This window comes from Candoia aspera, chromosome 2 (genome assembly GCF_035149785.1).
Source record: "Candoia aspera isolate rCanAsp1 chromosome 2, rCanAsp1.hap2, whole genome shotgun sequence".
Taxonomy (NCBI): Eukaryota; Metazoa; Chordata; class Lepidosauria; order Squamata; family Boidae; genus Candoia; species Candoia aspera.
The window spans coordinates 91,736,956-91,762,514 of NC_086154.1; the positions used below are offsets into that span (position 1 = coordinate 91,736,956).

The 25,559-nt window shown below is 37.1% G+C and overlaps 1 protein-coding gene across 2 annotated transcripts in view; it reads right to left on the reverse strand.

The window, feature by feature from the left end:
• The window catches only part of WWC1 (WW and C2 domain containing 1), an 84,647-nt gene extending 59,397 nt beyond the window's left edge, over window positions 1–25,250 (reverse strand). For both annotated transcript variants that reach the window (XM_063292449.1, XM_063292448.1), the window contains exon 1: window positions 24,586–25,250. In XM_063292449.1, the coding sequence (XP_063148519.1) occupies window positions 24,586–24,704 (119 nt within the window). In that variant the 5' untranslated portion in view covers window positions 24,705–25,250. The remainder of the gene's footprint in view (window positions 1–24,585) is intronic.
• Window positions 25,251–25,559: the final 309 nt, after the last annotated feature.

Genomic DNA, 25,559 nt, shown 5'->3' on the forward strand with positions numbered 1-25,559 from the left:
GGGCCCCATCAAAGGGCCTTAAGCCAGTTCTGAAGAGTAAGATTTAAGTCCAATTTATATGATACGAACAAATATATGTTCCAGCAAGAAATTTATTATCTTATATCTTATTAGAAGAGACATAGCAGCAGTTTCTGAGAGCAAAGATCCCCATCCCTAACATACTCCACTCAAACATAACGTTTTGATGTAATGCTAATCCACAATGTAACTCTCTAGGAATTAACCTGATTTTTCTGTTCTACTGACAAAAGTACAAGCAACAAAGCAGGAGTGTACATTTTCATTTTCAACCAACTAGGATTCCTCCTTTATATGAACTAAGATTTACATTTAACATTAAAATTGTTTAAGCTAGGAAAGATTTTAAATCAAGGTTATTATATACAAACAGTTTTACACATACCACACAAACCAGACTTTCTTCTTTGAAAGTTTATCAGGTAGTATATAAGTAACTCTTAAAAATGGGCAGATACGTATCAGTCACAGTTTTTTCTTACAAATGGGTTCCAAACATCTTTGCCATACTGAGGCAAAAACAGCATTTATTATTTGGGAAAGCAAATGACTTCCAGCCATATAAAAAATCTTGGCTGAAGGAAGACCAATTCTCACATCCACAGCATTACCAATGCATTCAGCTTTTTCACTACAAAATAGTAGCTATCAAAATCTGGTACTAAGCCAGCAGGCCATAATATACAGTGAGCCAAATGAGCATAAACGATGACTAAAGTCTATTTCTTATGTTACAATAGAATTGTGACCACAAGATTTATAGTTCATCCAATTATATAGCCTATCTCTGTGCACACAGTTTGCATATAATATATGTGACACATCCCTAATGCCTAAATCCTAAACAGTAGAATTGATTTCCAAGTGTAGTATGCTTAAAAGCTGTTATTCCTGATAAGTATAACCTATCAGGGGAAACAGCTTTAAGATGCTCATATTGTTACCAAAATTTCCTACCTGCCAAGATTATCACACCAAAAGCAGGCTGAATGCATCTTTATTATTTATGTAATCTTTGATCATGAAGGAAAATGTGGTTATTTATACCAAACAGATAGTTCTAATTTATCTCTTCAGTATGTCTATATCACTTCTGTATTAACAAAAAAAACACACAAGCATCAGCAAAAAGGAGATTAGATTTTGCTACACCGATCCTAAAGATTTGAAATTCCTGTTAATTCAGTGTTAAAGTAGTTGTAAAATTAGGCTATGGCAGAGCTACATTACACTGATTTATCCAGAGCCTCTTCAAAGTTCTCAAGGCACATTAGTTACATATTTGTTTTCCCAATCTCCCATCATGTCAACTACCACAGGTGTCATTTCTTAGTCCAGAGGTCTCCAATATGTCACCTAGAATTCCAGTGTGTTTATGGATGGTAGTGTTCAGCAGGCACCTTGCACTTTTGGCTTTCTGCATTAATTTAGGGGGGAAAAAACCTCGGAGGAAGTCTTGCTTCAAAGGCAAGTGTTGAACTCCAGTATCATCTTCATTTCCAATAATATATTTTGGGCATCATAATGGCTTCTTTTTCTTTCTAAGAAAATAAACATAATGGATGCTGCAGCCCACTGTGTTGTTAAACATATATCTATCACTGTGTTGTTAGAAGTATTTCTACCTATCAAAACATTTGCATGAAGAGAAAACATTTGTATGAGCATGGCAATCATTCGCAAGAGTGGAATGCCTCCTGTGGGAGAAGAAATTAGTGGGGATGGCAAGTAACATTCTGGTAAATTGATGGTGATAAAATTTGATAAATGAATAAATGAATAATTATGAAAGGATATGCCTTCCCATAGTAATTTTTTGTATGACTGTGAAGGAGAGCTGCACAACAGTCAGTGTGGTCCTTTCCTTCCCTCCTCCCTGCTTCAGACTGTAAGGCAGTACAGGCATCTGGACCACTCCTATGCTCCATCTATAAAAGGATGAGGCTTTGGTGTGTATGTTGCAGTTGTGCGGGAGAGCAGGGGAAGAGAAGATTGGTATTAAGAGAGGAGGAAACACTAGGACAAAGGTGGTGTGCTACAGCATGCAGTGGGTGATTGGCGGTAAGGGGAATGTGGATGTGGAGTTCAGACACACCAGCAACTGAAAGCTGAGTGGAGCAGCAGAGCTAGGCAGCAGTGCCAACTCCTCCAGAAATACCAACAACTAACAGCCAGCCAGCAGCTGTAATGAACCTTCCCAGCCAAAGACCAGGAACAAGCAAGCCTAAACTAAGTTGACTAAAGGATGGCTAAAGATTGGGTAAGAGGTGGCTATAACTCCAGCTGACAAATCTGCCCCACAATCAACTACTGGGAGAGCAATGAAGGACCGGGCTACATAAACCTATTACTTTACATAGGCAATTCAAGCCTGCTGTAAGAGAGAAGGGGGAGAAAAGAGATAGGAGCTTATAAAAATTCATACTAACTGTAGAGAAAAATCCTTAAAATTAGACCTCTGGCATATGTAGAAATAGAAACACAAGTAAATAGCTATAGGTATAGTGATGAAGATTAAAAATAAGTAGGCCCTGTAAACTTTGGTTAAGAATTGTTACTTAAGATGTCAAAGTGGATAGTTTTTGCCTTTTAGGATCAACTATCAACAGTAAGGGAACAAGCAGTCATGAAATACACTGCAGACTAGAACTGGGTAGAGCATCCATGAAGGCCGTGGAAAAGAAATTCAGATGCCATGATGAGTCTATACATACAAAGATCAGAACAGTGCTAACAATGATATTTCCTGTGACATTCTATGGAAGTGAAAATTGGATCTTGAAGAAGCAGGATAGAAAGAGTATTGACACTTTTGAACTTTGGTGTTGGAGAAGATTCCTGAAAATACTATGGATAGGCAAGAAAACAAACAATGGATCACACACAAAAATCAACCCAGAGTTCTGACTTGAAGCACAAATGACCAGACTTAAGGTACCACACTCTGGATGCATTTTGCAAAGACCTAGCTCTCTAGAAAAGGCTCTAATGCCGGGAAAGGTGGAAGGAAAGACAAGAGGATGACCAATAGCAAGATGAATGGACTCAATTACGGTGGCAATGGGTCCACCATTAGAAGACCTGAAGGACCAGGTTACTGACAGATCATCATGAAGAAAATCTGTCTATGAATAGACCCCGGCTATAGACAGATTTTAGACATAATCAATCATAATCAAGAATTGATATCTTTGCATAATAAAACCTGCTTTGTAATAAATGGAAGAAAACAACTACATTCCTTGTCAATTACCCCAAAAGAACCTGTTACAATGAGCAACTACCACTAGGAGCTATAACGTGTTCTAAAAATTTCAAATGTTCCCATCATCCTAAAAATACTGTGGATTCCTGGTTTCACCTGTATTAAACACTCCTTGTTTAATACTTCAGTGATCAATATTAAATTCTTACATTATTTACTGTAGGGTTGGCTTTCACACACTCAATAGCCTGAAAATATAGCATATTTTAAACAAGGAAGGTATGGTTTTACTTCTCCTTCTCAATGTGTAAACTCTAAAAAAGAAGAACTATTAGCCATGTTTACAGTGCTCAGAACTGATATCGAATTTTAAAGCAGTCATTTGTTATAATAACACATAAGATGGAAGGAAGTACATAAATCCAAATTTACTGTCTCAAACAGGATAACCTATCACAAATTAATATATCTAGCATACGTGGTTTAAAAAAAAATAGAACGTTTCCAGTGTCAGCCATAGTGGTCTGAATCTAGTCCCAGCATAACTGGAAAGTGTCAGATTACAGAAGGCTGAAAGAGTATGTATGTATGTATGTATGTACTTACGTATGTATATTAAGACTCCATTTCCATGTGAATGAACAAATTCGAGGTCAGTTTACATTTGTAAACGATAGTGCATTTTAAAAAGAATGACAGAACAAAGTGAGGAAAACATCAAACATACTGAATTCTGAAAATAATCATGACATTTTTCAATTACAAAAAGAGCACATTTGTGAATTAGTTGCTACTGTGCAGTTATTAGGAATATCTAAAGATTAGATAGTAGGATGAGAACTTTATAAATCTCAATCCTGTGAGCATAGAAAACACACAGTAACACAATAGGGCTTCTTCATTCTTGTTGAAGTACTTGCTCAAATATTTAATGCTTCCGGGTCCCTTTTATCAGAATAAACACATTTGTCAGGTTACTAATATTCGAATAGGTAGTGTTTCAAACCTGATGTAATGAAGCAGAAAACTTATAATTTACATTTCCTTGCCCAGACATCTGCATTGCTGGAGAAAGATAGTAATTTTTGAAAACTATTGACATCTGGCTTACACCTTTCAATTTCAGCTCACTTTTTCTAAGTATATAAGGACAAGCCATGAAATTATACTGAAACACAGCATACCTCCAATTTGTAATGCTGCTCAAAACTCTGATCTAAGTGAATATCATCACATATGATATATGCAAACTGTTCTGATCCAACACTGCCCCACCTCCGGTTCTAATGAAAGAATAAAGGGATTGTATGGTCAGTTTCACCATCACAATCTGCAAAGGACAGGTAAAATCTTATTCAACTTGACTCCTGATGTATTTTCTTTGTATATAGTTTCAGTTTTGTGCTCATGCTGTATAACTTGGAAGGTTACTTTAGACTATAGATACAGAGTCTATAACATGAGTTTTTTATTGCCCTTTACCTATATCAGTTCTAATTACAATAAGATGAGGCTTAGGATAGGAATCATGTTTTAAAGCAGGCTATTATGCTGCCCTATGCTACTGTTTTATTGACATACTGTATTTGTTCTTGTTAGTATATGTTTATAAACTACTTACCATCATTTTAAATTATATTAATTAGTGGGCAACTTCACTCTGCCTACTCACATGGATAGCCTTAGTTATAAAGCTTAGTCCAATTCCCCCTTAAAAAAAATTAAAACTTCAAATGAACCAAGTTGGGATTATTGTCCCAAATCTTTTTATTACATAAAAGATGTACACAAGTGTTTCAGAGAGCTCAATATAAGTAGATCAAAATAGATTTTTATTTGTACAGGTTCTATTTTATTTGCAATTCAATAATAATTAATAATTGCTATGAAACTTATAATATGTACATTGCTTTAAAATATGTGATAGGAAGGGTATAATTTGAGATGATGCTAATTCTCAACATGAATTTGTAGTGCTGAAACAGCAAGATTAAGATTTTTGTTGCTTTGACAAGAAGAGACAAGAACTACTGAGCTCTTTATTCTGTATGCCTTCTGGAACAACCCATCAGGATAAACAACAGAATTCAGCATTTTGATTCAGAACTTCCAAAGATGGGAAGTCTGCTGAAGAGATATTCTAGCTGAAAAATGTCCCTGTATATATTAAAGATTTGCTCCAATCCACTATAAAAATTTAAAAAGCAGCACAGGAAGGAGATCAACAAAAATCATTTCCTCTAATGGGAGTCTCTACCATATTGCTATCCTTGCAGTAAAAGAAAGGATAACTCTGGATCCAACCTTTATCTTTTCCAAAACTACCTTTTTACTCTGTACAGAAATCTGATGTCCCGATGACATGATAGACCTATGTGGCAAGAGCATTCAAAATTACAATAAATCACTAAACAGTAATATAATGCACCAACTGATTGACTCTCCTGAGGTAGAAGTACTTGCTTTTCTAATATTCTGATTGACTTGCGGAACTGTCTGTTTCCATATCTTGCCATGTTATTAGATAATTATATATAACACTTCAAATAAAGAGACACTTATAAATAACTTCCTTTGAGAACACCAGTTTTTAAATAGGCTATTTCATAGCAATGACCTCTCTGCACTTTGCTACTCAAGAACCATAGTTAAACAGCCTACTTATTCTAAAGGAAAACTTAGTTAAATAACTGCTTCCTCAGAAGTGGGAAGGGGAGAGAAATTCCTTTTCCCATGGAAATGTAGGACATCTTGACAGAAACCAGTCCATCTATATTACATGTTAAAATAAATCATATATCTAGGATGTGTTCTATTTCAGTGGTATTTTCTAAATAAAGAGTGTACTCAACAGTAACACCTTTTATCTTGAACTACACTCTCAAACACTTATTTCCCTCCTTCCTCTCAGCTGAAGTGAAATCCCAAGAATGTAGTCATGGGCTCTTGTTTACATTCTCACCCTCCATGTATCTTGGAAACTGGATCAGCCTGTAACATTCCACGGAGCCAATACTATATAAAACAAGAGTCTTTCTAATATATGGTACCTGATTATCAAGCCTCCATCCCAAGCATTGATGTTACAAAATAAGCAAAATGCTTGAATGATTAGCTCTGATTGGTAATATGTAGGAAGAGAAGAGATGCAACCATGATTCCATCATACAAAGAATCTGGGTCACTTAAAAAGGATTATTGTAGTAGAATTTTTTATGGACCAGTGCCTACTTTATCAAAATTCTACTCCATAAATAAATCTGTTAATCTCAAGGATTGTATAGTTTACTGTTGCGATGGATTATCCTTCTGGAATCCTTGCCATAGGCAATTTGCAAATATATTTTAATGAGGTACAGTCCTCTCAAGAGCATTGCCCCCAAACATTATTTCAGCCTTGATCACTGAACAAAACAGCACAACAGATACATTATATTGTAAATGGAACAGGCATTTACATATGAAATGGGGTTTTAGTCTAAGCTTCTCCAATTTCTGTTCTTCAGTGTACAAGATTAAAAAAAAGGAGGGCAAAGGAGCATTAAATCTTATAAGGCCCTTTGCTCCACACTACAACATGATACATCTCAGGTGTTAATAATGTAAAGGTAATAAAGGTTATGACATAAAATTTGCTTTCTGTTTCCCTACATATATCAATAAATCAATTCAAATAAATCTGTTTCCTTTAAGTGTCGAAGAAGAAGAGGAACAAACCTAAGAATCATCTGTCTGAAGCACAAATTACAAAAACTCTAGTTTCATTCCACTCCAGTGGCTGTCAGAAGAAGAGTTCAATATTGCTTCTTTACCTCATTCCTGAAGAGTAGCCAACTAAAGTGTTAACAGAATCCAATTCAACATGGCCATTAGATTGGCTGGGTTGGGGTGTATGTGTATGGGACAGGTTAAAGAGTACAGCATATATAATGCATTTGCAATTTGCAGTAGATCTGAAAATAACACTTATTTTCTGACAACAACTAAATGCCTTTTTCTTATAAATTAGGCTGTTGAAAAAAGAACTTTAAGAAGAATAGATTTCTGTGTGAAAGGACTTTTACTATTAATCACAAAGGCATATTCTGTGCTTGTTTTCAAAGGCACCTTATTCCATAATTTTTAAACTATGTTTTGGGTTCATCCTGGTAGTACTTGGATAGAAGACTAGTAAGGAATTTCAGGGCCCTTGACTAAAGTGGGAATTAAAAGCGAATCCCGCAGAGCCAGTGGCAAGCTACTTCTATCATCCTGCCAAGAAAACTGCACAGAACAGGAGTTGAACATAATTCAAAAGCGTCTTTCCCTTTTTCCCTCTCTTCTTTTGTTTTGCATTGGCTCTGAATGGTGGATGTCAGGCTTCTAGAAAGAAACAAAGTCAAGGCACTAAGCTTAAAGTCATCCCAGCTCTCTTTTATGCCTTGGTACAACAGCAATAGCAGGTCTGAGCAATATAAACAATGAAATTCAGTGGCCAGCAATATTACAGAAGCATTTGTGTCTCATAACTAAACTCTGACCACCTTGAATGAAACTAAGATTACACCAGCAGAGAAGCCATCCAGTCTTACTTCCATTCAGGCGAGTAATCTGAGGGCACATAATCTAATCTAAAGTCCCCAGAGATTTTGCTTCTGCAGAGAGGGAAGCCTCTGGTCACTATGGCAGCAGCAACAGCCATAAGGTAGCTACAAAGAGCAAGAGTGTTTCATCTGGCATTCACAGTTATATTTGTCAGCCTATCTAACCAGTTAACCAGTCAACCTTCAGAAATGCTATATTGTGGATTTTCTGTTCCAATTCTCAATGGATTCATAAGATTCTGTCTAGTCTACATCTCCAGATGTCTGATTCTGCCTCTTTACAGAGAGGAAATACACTGAGGTTCTCTAATAAAGTCAAAGCACTGTTTTTCACAGTAATGCTGTCAGATCACTAGGTTTGAATATACAGCTTCAGCAGTATCTCACTGTATATTGGATATCACTCATCTAACCATTCATTAATCATATGTCAAAATTATTTTTAAAAATGTCTGAATAATCCCTATTTTTTATGTTTTTAGATTGAACTAGCAAACCTAGCTTTCAAAAGATAGAAGCAAAGAATGTTTTAAATACCTTTAGAAAACAATGTTATTATCAACAGTGCTTTTAATTTTTTGTACATCATAGCACCCATGATTTATAGAACAGTATCATTGTTTTTAAAACATACTGATTAATGCTTTAAATGCAATGTTTATGAATACGATTTAAAGCATCATGCTTGCTTTATAAATACAACTGAAAAGCCCAGGTCAGTGAACACCTGATTTGCTGTATAGTACTTAGCACTTCTAGAAGTAGCAGCATACATGAATCAAACAGCAACTTTTAAAAACACATCCCCTATATATTTGTAAGGGATTTTGCATGCTGCTTATTAGAATGGATGAAGTTTTATTTATAGCAGTAGCATTGATAATTGCATGCACCATCAACCAAAAGTACTATTCCAAGGATTATAAAGGACTATTTCTGGCAGAGTGAAATATTATTTATACATACAAATTTATGATCAGCCTTGAAATAATTCAGTAGGATCCTGTTGGTTTTTTGAGTTAGGACAATGTGAACCAGAAAAACACTTATAATTAATTTTTAAAGTCTTTGGTGCAACTCAAACACCAGTAGATTAAGCGATGTGATTTTTAAGGGCTTAGCTGCCAACATACTTTAGTTATACCTAGTACAAGAGTTCTGATGTTTATTCTTCAAAAGCAAACATCCTGCTGGACTAGTGCTTAACAAAAAATGCATCTATGGGCCAATCAACCTGTTTTTAAAAGCACACACTATTATTGTTATATCAGTATTCTCCAGACTAGCCTGGGAATGTAACCTTGTGAAGACATGACACCCCATTTGAAGCAGAGAGAACACTCCAAGTTACTATGAAATCTTTCTTCTCAATCACAGAAGTATCTCTTATAATGTTTTGACTAGACCTGTCACCTGGTACAAGTGAAGCTTGCAAAACGTGAGTCCTGCGCCATACAAATTTAGTATACCAAATGTTGTTGCAAGCTACAGCTTCCTTCCTGAAATGCAAGGTGCCAACAATAGAAAAATTAAAAATACAGAATGCCCAGTTAGAGCAGAATCAGTTCAAGCTTAAATTCTTCATAATATTACTCTTTTAATTGGGATGGCAGACTTATTGTTACCATATCTATATTCAGCACTGTTATTATTAGACTGTATTTTTATATTTTTCCACACCTTGAAGTTGCTTACAGATATATTTACTGAAAAAGACAATAAATTAAATTTATGTAACCCAAAGAGCTGCCTAAGAGGACTTAAACTTTTTCAGTAAAATCTTGATTATTTTGAATGTTTAACATGCTACATTCAGAACAGTCCTTAAAAAGGGAAATTTCAAAAAGAGGTAGTAATATGTTTCCAGTTTTGTTCCTCAGGAAATAGAAACTGCCTTAAATATAAAATCTTTAAAGAAAAGATGTCTAGACAGCTATTGTACTAAACAGTTAACTGAAAGTTAATTCTCAATTTGTGCAGGGCTCATTAAACTAGCATGGGGTGGGAGGGGAAGTTAAACAATTTCTGAAGGTGCCTGAAATTTGTTAGGATGTGGCAAAAATGCTCCTTCTTCAGCAGCAAAAGGTTCTGTCAGTAGACAGCCACATCCATTGCTTAAGATCAGGTACAGAATATCATTGCAGGCAAGGAATGTTCAATTACAGCATCACTTCAAATCAGCTTTTCTCAACCCTGGAGGAACCCTTGAAATGTTTTTCAGGCCTTGGGGAAGCCCTGAACATTCAGGCTCAAATATAGGCCAGAAGTTACAAAATTATTATATTCATTTCATGTGTAGGCCTGTATATATACATTAAGAGTCTTCTTAAACTGAAAATAAAGAATGAAACTTACTTCTTTAATGTGAAATTGCCCAAATTTGAAATATTTTTTTTAATAAATTGTGATCTTCCAGAGAACCCCTAGTGACCTCTTGTAGAACCCTAAGGTTCCAAGGAACCCGGGTTGAGAAACCCTGCTCCAAACACTTGTCTCAGAAGTAGCCTTGACACATTTTTAAATTCCTTCCAATCAGGCACATCAGCTATACCAGGTTGAAGCAGCCATAGTTTATCCCTTCCACTCTCACTGGATGTAAAGGAAATGAAATTAAGAATGAATAACCCACTAGCCGATTTTGCGGGAAAAATCATTCTCTACATTCTGTTCCTATCCTGACCAATGAGAATTACTAAGACACTGAAAATAAGGTACTATAGGCTATTTTATTCCCCCATTCCCATTTATGACTGTTCTGTTCCAAATGAAAGAGGTTATTGGTACAGATGCAGAAGACAAAATTAACATTCTAGTGAATAAACACTAAGATCACCAACAGTGAACACAATGTTATGTTTCTAGCACTTAAGGGTCAAAGAACAATAGCATACCTGTTGCCAAATAGCAACTCAAACATTTTTTGCATTCCATACAGTTACTTGTAGTCATAAATAACTAATATTTAACCATGAAGAATGTCACTTTGACCTCACACCCAATGGTTTAGTCTATTCTTTTAAGTAGAGTCCAGGAACACTCACACATGACAGGTTTCTCTCTAAGTAGTTCTTCATTTTACCTCCTTTCTATCAACCTTGATACATTTTTAAATGTAACATGAACCAGTTTCTTAATATCTGAATGAGCTTGACTATCATATAGTAAATTTGCATCAACGTTAAGGCTGTCCTATAGAGTCAGATGTGAGTGGGAAAAAAGAGGCAATACAGCTATGAGAAGAGACTTCAGGAGAATTAGCAACAGAAAACACAGTCCCTCTTTGACTAAATTCAACATTGTCTTTTGGAAGCTTTGGTTGTGATGGCAGATGGACTTCTATTACAAAACCACTGCATTTGCTTCAGACTAGTCTGAACGTATCAGTAATGTATCAACTCACATGAGGAAGTAGGCAGTGCATCACCAGCCCACTGCAACTAGTTTATAAAATGTTTTACAGATTTAGGCATATTTAGAGGTTCTATAAGGAACCTATGCTTTTATGGTTAGGTTTAATTAATTTAAAATATTATCTCTTGATGAAACAAGTTATCTATAAAGTATTCTACATAATATCCTTTTCCAACTTGATTAATCAGTTACACAAGACCCCTTTGATTCATTGTAAATAACTCTGATTAACTCTTATTTTTTTGAATTTGCTACTACAAGATGTGGTGCTGGCTACCAGCTTGGCTGCCTTCAAAAAAGGCTTGGGCAAGTTCATGGAAGTCTGCTGTTCTCAGTTTCAGTTACTTGGAAATGTACTATTTTATTAGAATGTACTATCAGAAAAGGGGGTTATAAATATATTTTGTTACAATAAATGATATTGCACAGTAGAAAGTGACTCTAGAACCACTCACCAATTTGTAGTAGAACCAGAAAATGGTAGCCACTTTCAAACCAAGTTCTGTGTATTTCACCTGATTACTCCACTAAACCAAGTATCACTTCTAAAAATTATGGCCTCTTTTACAATAAAAACATTAAAACTTAAACACAACCAGGTGAAGAACAGTTCTGCACCTGGGAATAAAATATTGTAAAGCCAGTTTTTCCAGCATTATTCAGCCTTTAGGCTTTATGTGGGCGTTAAATGCAGAAACGTTTATTTGGCTGCTGATATCCACCATTAATTGGTGCTTCTACTCAAGACCAAGGTTGTTTCTAATGCTGGGCTTCATTTAAAAAAAATCACCAATGGCAACTCAATGAAAGAAAAGAAAAGAAAGAGAAAAATAAAGTTGAAACCCTTGGTTATATAACTGATCCAACCAAGAAAAACTGTATATGCTTTTACCTGGTGAATTTATTACATCTTATCTAACCACAGGAATATTTAGGAATTTATAAAGTACATACCTAACTGCTGAACTATTTAAGTCCAATTATATTCCACTCCAGACTTGCATCAAAAAAAAAGTGCATGTGTGTCTGTAAATGAAAGATTCCAAATATACCAAATTTTATTTAAAATTCTATACCTGTACTGTGATATTTGTATAAAATGGCTATTTGTAGAGTACAGGAATAGAATTTTTACCTAGTCTACATGCAGCTGATTGTAGGAAGACAAAAAAGAAAGCTTTCAGGGACCTCCTGCCTGGGAAATCCGCCTTCCTGATGCCATTTGTTGAGATGGGCGGCTGTAGAAATCAAATAAACAAACAAACAAACAAATAAATTTCCCTTTAACCCCCATAAAGGCAAATTTTAAAACTGCCTCAATATGTGTCTTGGACACTCTTAGCAATTAGATACCGGGTCAAAGCTGAGCCCACTCTGAAGGCTCCCTCCAGGCTCTCCACCAAGAATAGGTGCTGTATTTATTTTCCTACCCATCTGCATACGCAAGACCAATCTACCTTTCCCCTTTCTTTGCAAGGAGTGATATTTATGCACACACAAGATCTATGGCTTACAAAAATATGACACGGAATCCAATATTTTATTTTGATGTAGCATATTAAGTGCAGAGATCTATTCTCCCTACAGGTTGATCGTTTCCTTTCTGCATGTATAACAGCACTCTCTGAGGAACTGCTTCATAGAGGCCCACAGAACACTGAGTTTGAAATGGCTGCTGGTTCAAACTCAGATCTCTTTTAGGGTTCTTTGAGGGGGGCATCTTTTAGACATTAAGCCACAAAAATACACTATAAAATTAAAAACACAGCTGCTGTTCAAAACATTAGATGAGTTACAAATTGCAATATGACATTTTTACCTACCTGACATACAGGTAGTCCTCACTTACCAAGCACGCGTTCAGTGACCGTTTGAGGGAGACTTGCAACCAGTCCTCAAAGCTGTGGCCATTGCAGTGTCCCCACGGTCATATGATCATGATTCAGGCTCTTGGCAACTGGCATATATTTACGATGGTTGCAGAGTCCTGCAGTCACATGATTGCCATTTGCAACCTTCACAGCCAGCTTCCGACAAGCAAAGTCAATGAGGAAGCAGGCAGGAAGTCGCAAGTCACAGTCACGTGACATCACGCTTAGCGACCCACAGTGATTCACTTAATGACTGCAGCTGGAAATGACAAACTGCCATTGTAAGGTGTGGTCACGTGGTTTTTCATTCTATGACCACACTGTTGAGCAACAGAGTTGCCAGTCCCAATTGCGGTTGGTGAGTGAGGACTACTTGTATACCATTTGACTAAATAATGAAAGGCTTTTAAAGTGACTTCCACCTGATTAGCATGATGTTTAATGCTTAAAATTGTAGAAAACCAAAAATAAGTTTGAGCATGCTTAAACAATTATTAATGGATAGGTGTTTCAGGTCTCATACAAAGGCAAGCATCAAATCATTAAAGCAGTGCATCTTTTATTCCACTCTTAAAACAGCAACATCTTTTTTCAGCCTTGCACTGAAAACTGAAAAAAAACATGAGCATTGATTAAAAGGAGAGGATCTGTGCTGGCACATGATCTGAAACTGTTCATAGGTTTAGAGTTCAATGCAACGAAACTCTGATGGCTTTAAAGATACCATTTTCTATGTAAATATACTTTATAAATGACACTTACTGCTTAGTGACACTTTACTGCATGAAACAGAACATGAAAACATGGAATTACATGAATATATGCTGCCACAATGAAAAAAAAAATCATAGAATTGTTTTAATCACTACACTTGCTCTTAGCTAAAAGGCTGAAAAGCTTAAAAAACAAAATTATATCACAAAATTAATGTTAGTGTATTTTTCTTCATGAAAATACTTGTGATTCATCCAAATTCTCACAAGTTTATAATTCCTGAGATTTATCCTTTTGCCATAACAACTTCTGAAAATTGCCATAGCATGCACACATTAGAAAAGGAACAAATGTGTATGATCACATTTAAGTGGGAAATAGGAATAACTGAAGGAATACAAATCCTAAAATCATTCTCATTTGGACAGAGGATCCCAAGAAATGTTCTGTACTTTCAAACAATAACCATACTGAATTCCCGCAGTGTGGAGCAGTGTGAAGAATAATGCAATAATGAAATGTGGGCAGACAGGTTTGCATTCTTTCGTAAAGGAAATACATGTGCATATGTACCCAGAACAGAGGAATGTTTCTTGTACTAAACCTTAAGGAATAACATTTTTCACTCCTGTGAAATGATTTTAAACTAACTCTGGCTCAAGGAGCCTGGGATGCATTACGATTCATACAATTTGGTGAATGGGCAGTTTATAGGAAGCATTCCCTTCTCCAAACTGCAGAGTTTTGAACAAAGTAAGTGTGTTACTTGGAAACAGATTCAAACACAGCTTTGCATCTGCCAACTTTTTGTAGCGGGAGAGCGGGAACATTTTTCATCTTGCAGACTGATGCAGGCTATGAACATTCTACATGTACTTCAGTGCAGAATAGATCACTTTCCCTTCTTTCCTCACATCAGTTGTCCTAGCCAACAGTTAGGGACAAGGGAATGTACATGTACGTGGTTCTGACTTTTTACTGTTCCAAAACAACATGTATTGGTGGCTATAAACTTGAAAACGTACGACTGTGAGAACAGGTTAATGCCTATGTAAGAGAAGGTTTTGCTTTATTCCTGCCCACTGATGTTAGATAAGCTGACTTTTAAAAATGTATTGTCATTTTACAGTTGTGTTATTCTGTTATTTGTACAATTGCTCCAAAATGACTCTATGGGTAGTGGTATAAAATGTATTAAATAAATAAATGGTAGATTTGGATCAATAAAACAAGGAAACCAACTCAATACAAAACATTAGGATTGGGAAATATGTGATAAAGCAGTCATTCAAAGTCAAGCTCAGCACAGAAGTATAAGTTTAACATACAAAGTTTCTTACTAAACCTTGTTGAAGGTGTGTGTTTGGGGAGGACGAAGCAGTTACAGGTCTAGTTGTTATTCCCCAAAATATTTTTTTACTAGACATTTCCAATATGTTATTCTCTTGTATTTGCCACTTCAAAACTTAAGTAACTCTTAATGCCTCCTTATAGTACCCAATTGCTCACTCTTAAAGCCTGTTTCTCACACTGCTGCTTGTCTTTCAGAAAAGAATTTCCTGATTGTGGCACCCTACTTGTGGAGAGGGTTTCTGACACGAACTTGATTGAGAAGAAAGCTAGGCATTTTAAAACACCTTGAAATATTTCATTATTTTAAATACGTTCTAACTTTCAACTGATCTTTCGTCTCTTTTGTCTACATTTTGTCATTCTTTAGTTTAACTATTATCAAAAAGTTATAAACCAGACTGAAATTTCTGAATACAGATAGAATCAGTCAAAAACAACACTCACCAAAACATTGCTACCATTCTACTTCATAGCAATACTGATAATTTAATGGATAGTGGGACACAAAGTATGATAGTAGCACAATGAGTGGTACTCTTCGTTCCAATAGAAGAGGATGTATATGCATGTAATCGTAATGGTTTTATATTTTAATTGTGTTTTATTGTAAGCCGCCCAGAGTCCCCCTGTAGGGGAGAGATGGGCGGTGAATGAATGAATGAATGAATGAATGAATTAATTAATTAATTAATCAAATAAATAAATAAATAAATAAATAAAATGTATATGTACTGTAGCTCAGGACTGAACTGTGGAGTCCTTGGTGCTCTTTGAGCTTGGTTGTTTGCTTGCTGACGTTTCATTGCCCAACTAGGTAACATCATCAGTGCTAGTAAGTGTGGGATTCTGCTCCCTATTTATTCACAGTAGTTACCCCTTAGTGCTATGAAAGGCCTCTGCATTTTTAAATATTCTGAGATAAAGTTCAGTTTAAAAAACAAACTTTAAAAAAAAGCCTCAGCAGATAAAAATTAATCTTTTGATCAACATATGGTAGAAAGCCCAATTTACTCACATCCCAACCTAATATTTAAGACCTATTTTTAACATTTTTCTGTAGCAGCTTGTCATGGGTAAAACTATCAAAACAATGTCTTTATATCTTACTGCATTAAACAGAAAGAAATGGATTTTCATTCTTACAGAATCAAATAATGATTCACAAGTTGAAACCAAAGGGGAGTTGAATTCTGAAACTACGTTTATTGCATCTTGTAACTAAGGGTAAAATATATACTTATTATAAACTCAAAGTTAAGGAATATTAGCATTAACAGTATATTAAGATTTTAAATTGGTCCCTGCTCAAAGACATGTAATCAGTTTCAAAGAAATGCACACTTTAAATTAATTTATAAGTGTGAAGTACTTCCCTTTCTCCTTCCTGCCACTTATTTGCAAAATAATTATACATTGGATGCAAGTTTTATGTAGAGTTACCAAACTGCAGTTATATACATCACTTAAAACTTAAAAAAAAAAACCTGGCAGTTAAATGATGCTTCAGTGGAATGCAATTAAATTTGGCTAAATAAAATGAACATTTCCAAAGAAAGAGATCCAGGAAAAAAAAAGTTCAGTGAGAAGCACAAACAACAAACAGAATAGTGCTGATTTGCAAATGAAAACCCAGAGTGTAAAGAAAAAATCTCAGAGATGTAGGGCAACTCTCCTCTGCTTTTGTTCCTTTTCTTGACTGCGCTCATTATTCTTTTTGGCAGAACTGGAGCTTAGGCAGCTGCAGACCTTCCCAATCTGTTGCCCTTTCTTGATTGGTAACGAAGCGAAGACAGCCAACTGCACTCATGTGAATCTTTTCCCTCAGATGGGCACTAACCAAGGATGGCAACTTCTCCAGCCTTCTGTGAAGGCCAGATTAAATAATTGCTAACTACCATCAACACACAGTTCACCTCAATCAGTAAACAGACTCCCACATGCAGCCAATCCTACGGGATGGTTTGAGCCTGAAAACACATTTGCCAGTGAAAAGGAGACAGGCTCAAACACAGGCAAAAACTTTTTAAAAGCCTGAAATGTGAAGAAACCCATTTTTAATACAAACATATGAAGAACACAATTCAGTTTATATTAAATCTATGATTTGTACATTTAATGAGTTTTAATGAGATTTTTAAAAAAGTATGGTTTTTAAATAGCTAATACTAAAAATGTGATATTGAATACAACTTCGTTCTCAGATGGAATGCAAAAAAGAACACTTTTACTGGACATTTTTTCTCACAAAAAGGCATATTTCTATGGCAGTAACTCTTCCTCAACTCTTTATTATTCCTGATAATTACTCAAACTGATCTAACGTAGGGTAGATGTTTTGAGGTTTGAGGAACCTTGGTAATAAATGCAAATTTTGATGCATTTTCCTTCCTAGTTCCCTCCCTCCCCCCCCCAAAAAAAAACCTTGGCCAACTTTTAAGATATCATTTTATAAACATAAGAAAATATGGAAAACTGAGACATGCTTTAGAAAAACCTTACGAATCTAAACTTTACAGTTTTACTTAAGTGTTCTTAATCTACGATTCAGGGTTACGGTTCGATTAAATTTCTTTTCTCAAGTATACAGATTGATATCTCATTGGCAAATCTTATTGGCAAATATGAATATTGAGATTGTAGCATTTTGGCACATTACAATTATCTTTTATAAATATCTGCTAAATTAATGTTCTGTTATCAGAACTCAGGAATCTTAAAAAAATGCTTGCAATGAAATGGTTCTAACATTGCTACAACAATGTGTCATTTGTGATGTATATATTGAGCCTAGTGGGATGACGAAACAGCCATAAGCCTAGTTTACTGTTAAAACACACCTGTTTGTACCAATTGGCTCCAAGCAGCATGGCTTGGAAACAACATTCTGCACCTTGCTTTAAGCTTACTGTTTTTGACTGCCAGCTGTTCCCATGGTTGCTTCTCAGGGCACTCTCTGGTTATTGTACCTGAAAATAACCTGTAGATATGGTAAACTTAAAACAAAGAGCAGATGGCCATTTCTTAGCTGTACTCTTCAGAGATGAGAGACACAAGACAGTGCCATGCCTGTGGCTTTTCATACTCACAGTTAAGCTAGGTTTACCAACGCACTACAGCCTCTACTTTCTAACCTAATGCTCTCCAGATATTTTGAAGTACAATCATTCCAAGCCAGAATGGTCAGAAATAATGGGAATTGCAATCCAAAACATCTGGAGAGTATTAAGTTGGGGGACACGCAGAATACACTACAGAGACTAAATTCTCACTCTTTAAAGAAAACCTGAATTTTTACTGCTACAACTGGAATCTCCACTTCCCCACTAAAAGGGAATTATCACATAGGTTTAGAAATACTGCAAAAACAGATAGATGAGTATTTTCAAACACAAAACTAGAAAAATCAACTCAGCAGTTAATAGTTAATGCAGAGAGGGCATGCTACAGACCCCATCTGTAAGAGAACTCCATCTGGCGGGGTCCAGGAGGCGGGCCTTCTCTGCAACAGCCCCTGCCCTTTGGAATAACCATCCCCTGGAAGTGAGATTGGCTCCCTCCCTCCTGGACTTTAGGAAATAACTAAAGACCTGGTTCTGTCATCATGCCTGGGGCGGGAGAGAGAGTAGTCATTCGTGGGGATGGTTAGTCCCTTAGAAGGACCCTGCTCTGCTTGCGAACCACAGAGAACTTTCAGCCATTGGGGTTTTTATCATATTTATTTTATTATGTATAAACTAATACATAATAAAATTACAGTTTTATATTTTATGTTTTATTGTAAACCGCCCCGAGTCCCTTTTGGGAGATGGGCGGTGATAAATTTGATTAATAAATAAATAAAATAGCCAAAAAATTGTCTGATACCATCAACGTTATGGAAATTGGTAAATCGATCCATCTACACAGAATACACTTCTGCCAGGTTCGGTGCTTAAAGGAAGCTAGTAGATCTTCTGTGCACATACATACATGGTCATACATATGGAATACATACATATGTATGTACATACATATGGAACAACATTCTGACCTTAGAAGCAATGGAAGTAGTCCTTGGAATGGTTCCCTTAGCCCTATCTGGCAACGTAGCTATGGCCCTCGAGCCTCAGCTTGCACATTTCTAGGCTACGGCTTAATTTTCGTTTGAAGTGTTTTACATTTTAAAAGAAGCATATGACTCTAAAACAGGAAAACTCTATTTTACTTGTGTAATTCACTGCACTATGTCTATGTGAGCAGAGAAGTGTAGTGCTTAGATCAGAGAGATAAGATTAAACCCCTCAGTTAACAATGAACTCACTGAATGACTCTGGGTCAGCCATCTTTTCTCAGAACAACCTTCTGCATTAGATTATGGTCGTGGGATTAAAATTAGCACGCTCCCATGTACATTGCCATGAGTTGGCAAAATTGGGATATGCAATAAATAAATAAATATTAAAATATTAAAATTAAAATCAGTCTTTACAAGGTACATTAGAACAATTAAAAACCAGCAATGAAATTATATTCAGTGGTGCTTAAAAGTTTGTGAACCCTTTTACATTTTCAATATTTCTGCATAAATATGACCTAAAACATGATCAGTTCTCTACACAAGTCCCAAAACTAGACAAAGAGAACCCAATTGAACAAATGAGTCAAAATATTATACTTGTTCATTTATTTATTGAGGAAAATTATCCAAAGCTACATATTTGTGTGTGGCAAAAATGTGTGAACCTTTGCTTAACAATAACAATAAAAAAGCCATAGAGCTCAGGAAGGCAGGAATATAAAACTTTCTACCAACACAATTATTAAATTTTATTACAAATATATTCTCCCCCCCCCCCCAAAAAAAAGTTTAATTCAACATGCCCTGAGCACTACATATGGAGCTACTACTATAACTTATCCTCACAGGTCTTTCAAGATTAATTTCTATAAACTAAGAACTGGTAAAGGGCACAAGTAAACAGCAGTGACTTCAATCTAATACTTCAAAGCAAAGTCCTGTTTTCAGTAGGGTTAAACTGTATATGGTCACTAAGACACCAACCTGATGACACTTAACCAATAAATCAGTCAATCAATATGTTTCTGTATCTATTTAATTATTAATCATTTCTGAGCATTTTCTTAGCAAAGTTGATTTAAGGGGGTTTAACAGGTAGGGGGTTGGTTATGCCAGGATAACCCAGAGTTGGTAACACAGGCGATATAAAAATTCTGATAAATAATTAAGAAAACAAATTTTGGAAACGCGCTCTCATATTGTTAGGAACATAACATACAAAAGATCCCATTACAGATACATGGAACATAAAATTTCATTAAAGGATTATGGAATGCAATAAATTTTGGCTTTCTTTCTAATTCCAACAACTAAATTAGACTAAGATGATTTTACCACATTGAGATCTAAAATGCAGACCTTTAAATGACCTGCATTTCATGTTCTAGGACATCACTTTTGTCAATATGGTACATATAAAATATTGTTTTTGGTATTTAACAGGTCCTTCTAATCCTAAATTCTCAATCCTCACAAGATGCGGACAGCATTGCATTAATTTTAAACTAAACATCACTAAGTGTGGACCAATATGTTATTAGCTAATTTCTAAAACTGCAATAAAGGAAGAATTGACGCTACTCACTATGGAGGAATGGTTGGTGAAGTTGACAGATTTTGCTGAAATGGATAAATTGACTTCTCTGGTTTGAAAAAAGACACTATCTACATTATAGGTGACTGGAAGCCTCTTAAGAACATTTTGCATAAAAATGAAAAAAAATGAACTTGTGATTTATGGTTTTGATGATTAGACAGGACAGATTATAGAAGGAGGAGTAATATGAGGTACCATTAGAGAGAGGTGTTAAAAGATATTGTACTTATAACTGCTGTGAAGAATATCAGAAGTCACTTCTTTCTATTGTTTTTTTTTCTTTTTTTCTTATTTTTCCTCACTTTTTTCCTTTTCTTGCACTTTTTCTTGATTTTTTTTCTTTTTCTTTCTTTTATTAGTTTGTGTTAGTTTTCATCTTCTTGCTTAAAAGCTTTAATAAAAATTATCAATCAATCAAAGAAACTGTAATAAAGGGAGTATAACAAAACATGTGAAAATCTTTCCATCGTTTAAATTGTTTCATTATTGCTTAGAAAGAATTGCTCCCTAAACCTGCGTAAGACTAAAAATTCTTGACAGTATGAAGTAAGACTACTGGGAGATTTTAGTAGACAAGGCACAACATTTGGAGCTTCTTCCACATGTGTGTATTCTACAAATGCACATTTCAGTTCTATACCCAAATATTCTTTTGGAATTACACTTACATTTCTAATACCTTTGATGTAAGACATCCACAAAAGAAACAACACCCCTCCCCCCTAAATAACATGAATTTTAGCCAAGATTTGCTAAAACCTATATGTTGCAAATCAGAAACAGTGAGGCAGCTGAATTACCTACATTCTGATCTTATTGTCTAGGTGTGTCAATTGTCAATCTCTGGTTTTGGCTGACATATATCCTTCAGTCCAAGAATGCATTCCAATTTTTATTCATAGCTGAAAAATTCCCCAGGAAAGGGGTATGCGGGGATGACATTAAAACCCAAACATTCTCATCATGAAGGGTATCATAGAATACAGTGAACTAATCACTGTATCAAAATCAGAGATGCCACAAACTTTAAGTAACCTTAAGATTTCTGGCCAGACCAGGAATTGGAAGAACTAAGCACACGAGACCTAACACAATACATTATAGGCACTCTTGGTGTATTGCTGGACATTTAGAGTCCAATGCTGTCCTTTAAAAACATTTTTCTTCAATTTTATGCCAGACATCTGGGTGCCTTAGTTTTAGTCTGGAAATAACTTGACCGAAGTGTGAACAGGAAGTAGTTCTACTGGTAGATCATTTTTAATTACTAATAATTGTCAACCAGTTGTTTAACACAAGCAACATAGGTAAGGTTGTTCTACAGAACATTTGATGTATTTTTATACACAGGTCATCCCAGTAGATGGCATTGGAGATAAAGTTAGCAATTGTTATCACCCCTAAGCCACCATTTTGTACCTTGTTCAGCTTGCTGGATTTCTGTATTCTAGCAAGAAAGCAATGAAAAGCTGGAAGTTTCCCCGTATCTGCTTTATATGGCTCTTCTGTAAGTTGTGAAAAATTATTAAACCTCTCTTCCCATTTATATAAAATCAGGATGTGGTAAATATTACTACAGAAAGAATAAATTCATTCTGACTACTTCATCATGCATTCGATGGGGAAAGAAGCAATAAATGTTGCACAAACACTCAATACACAGCACTTGAAGCTCAATATTTCCGACCACTCCAAACTTGCTCCAGATCAAATGCCAATATTTTATCTATATGCTAAAGATTTACACAAAAGCATCCTCTTATTATTTTGAATAAAGTATTTCTTAAACGAATGTATTCCACACTAAAGCTTTAAACTGAGTTCACTGACAGGTTTATAGTGATTAAAAATATAGCTACTATCTCCTCAATAAGGATAGCAAAGAAGCAAAAGAATGCTCAGGGATGCAAGAAGCAAACATGTTGCCCGCACTGAAAATATATCATTAATAGGGCAAAGAGGGGCAAACACATACCCTACCCAACCTAGCTCTATCCATGTCAAAAAGAGAAGCAGTGGAAAAATGAAAGGTCACATCTTTTAATCTGCAAAGCAAACAGTGAAGTTCAAGATAGTTTAAATACTTCTATAGATACAATGTGTTCTTGCTTTTAACAACAGTATCTAAAGAACAATAATTTGTTGTAGTTATTTTGGTTAAGTCCAAATGTAGCTATTTTTTTAAAAAAAATAGTTTTTGTAAAAAAAATTAAACTGAGTTGCCTCAAGTATAACTGGGGAGTCAAACAAGTTTTATGCACCTGTTTAATTCCACCACCAGTTTCCTAAGACACACCTTTACTTCAGCAGGTGCAATTCTGTGTTCTGACAAGTCTGAAAAATGGAGGAGGAAGCTAGTCCTGACTAGCACCATTCCAGTTAGCCTTTGATTTGCATAAGTATCTGGGAGGCAATTCAAATTTCAGGATTCACCATATGAAATGCAGAAAGGAGACAATGATTGTAAGGGTATAGCCTGGACAGCTACCAATGAGACACTGAAGTGGGGCTCCAGGAAATAAGCTAAATTAAATAATGGATTACTTGAATTTCATACCAGTGCTCAACTGTAAACATCTGGGGTAATCATAACAGGGAAAACATGCATGCAATGATGTCGACAGTAGAATCCATAGACAGATCTTCCTGGACCCTGAGCAAGTACTGCCCCATAATGTGGGATTTAAAGACTGGATTTATTCTGAGCCTTTACACTCAAAAATACTAACCCCCCCAGCTATTTTCCACCAGACCAAAAATGTAATGAATCATTCAAAAAAGTGACAAAAGAAGCTGTGTGGCAAGTCAATCACAGCTTCCATGTTCAAATTACACCTGCACTTTGACATGATGCCCTTTGTCTGTGTAAGCATTCCACCAATGCCATTTAAGTGTATCAGCCATGTGGGTCAGCATATTTAAGATATCTCTGCATGGTTTCAGGAAGTAGGCTAGATGTCGGCAATGTTTCGTTCAAATCCCTGTTTAGACATGAAACTCTGGTAAGGGGAGTGGAATTCTGGAGCAATCTCTCTGACTCTAACCTACTTCTTGGAGTTGGGAAAAGTAGGAAATGGGATGAGGAAAGCCTGAAGAGTTTCCCTCAGAGGGAAGCAGAGGGCATATAAACACAAAAATTAGGGAAAAAATGAATACAACCATATGTGGGTTTAGAATGACAGTGATGGATCCTGTGTAGGCCACAAAATTTCAAAATACACACCAATAAGCCCACAAACAAAAGATCCTTGTCTTAAATACACTTGAATAGGATGGAGTCTCAGGAAAAGTTTTCATAGTTAAAAACGGTCTGTTTCAGCGTATTTTAAGAAGAAATGTCCATGTTCCCCAGATGCCCTGATCCTCCCTTGCCCACTTGATCTATGTTTACTGAAGCCAAGAGCGAAGCACTCTGCATATGCTCAGGAGGTGTTTTCCTTTACCAATGTTGCCAGATACTGTATATTCCCGAGCTGAATTCCTGGCACCGGAAACAGCTTCTGGAGCAGAGCCGTCCCAGATATTAATACTGGCCCCAATCTTCAGAGATCGCTCTCAAACCGTCCTGAAGTGCCAGGAGCATAACGAGAGCCAAGAGCGACCGAATGAGCGGGCAAACACACACGCGTTCCCATGCACACGTACTTTTCGTCCCCAAGTTCTTCCCCTCCCAATCCACAGGAGCTCAGACCGCTCCAGACACCTGTCGCCCTTACAGCACAAGCTCCTCCCCGCCCGACTGGCTCGGCCTCCTCCGCTCCGTCCGTCCTCACCTGTCCCGCGGGTCGACCCAGCTGGTGGTTTTGGTGGCGTGGTCGATGTAATAGACTTTGCCGTCGTAGTCGCGAGCTTCCTCCCAGCCTTCGGGCAATGGCAGCTCCTGCCGGGGCATCTTCACCAGCGGCGCCTGCAGCAGGCGCAGCAGCGGACAGACGGACCGAGCCCAGTGGCGGCGGCGACCACCCCATGCAAAGAGTTCAGCAACCCCCCGCCCAGCCCAGCAGCTGGCACGGCGGGCTGGGTCGAGGGGTCGCGGCGAGCCGGGAAGCGGGAGCGAGGCAGCCGACCGGACGGGAGTCTCGCATCCTCAGCCGCGCGGGGCGTGGGGAGAAGTGGCGCGAGCGGGGGAAGCAGAGCCTTTCAAAGGCTGCAGGCAACGCGCGACAGCCCAGGCGAGCCGGGCTGGTCGTCGTCCGTCCTCCCTCCCTCCTCCGAAGAGCAACCCGGCGACGGCTTTTTTCTTCCCCGCTCCCCCGCTTCTCTCTTCAGCGGGAGGTCCCGAAGCCAGAGAGCGGGCGGCGGTGTGCTGCTGCGGAGCTGGTCCTTAGAGAGGTCGAGCCCACTTCTTTCCTCGGGCTTTTGCTTCCACTGAAGCAGGGCCGCCAGCTAGCCAAGGCTCCGGTGCCGAGCGCACCCCGCCAGAGAGTCTTGCGGCGCCGCTCCGCCCGCCGCTGTTGCTCCTCCTCCTCCTCCTCCTCCTCCTTTCACCGCTGTCTCCTAGGTTCCTTCTTTCTCTCCTCCCCTGTGCCGGTGCTACTGTAATACAGGTAATAGTAGAGCCGCCTCAACTTTGTTTTTTTAAAAAACTGGCGGCGGCTATTACCATAAACACGACCACGTTGGAGACAAGCGCCTCCTCTTGTTTGGGGAGGGGAGGTGCAAGGGAATGAGGAGCCGCCGACAGCTTTGACCGCGGGTTAGGTTAAGAGAAGCAAACTTGAACGAGACAGTGGGTGGATTCCCACGT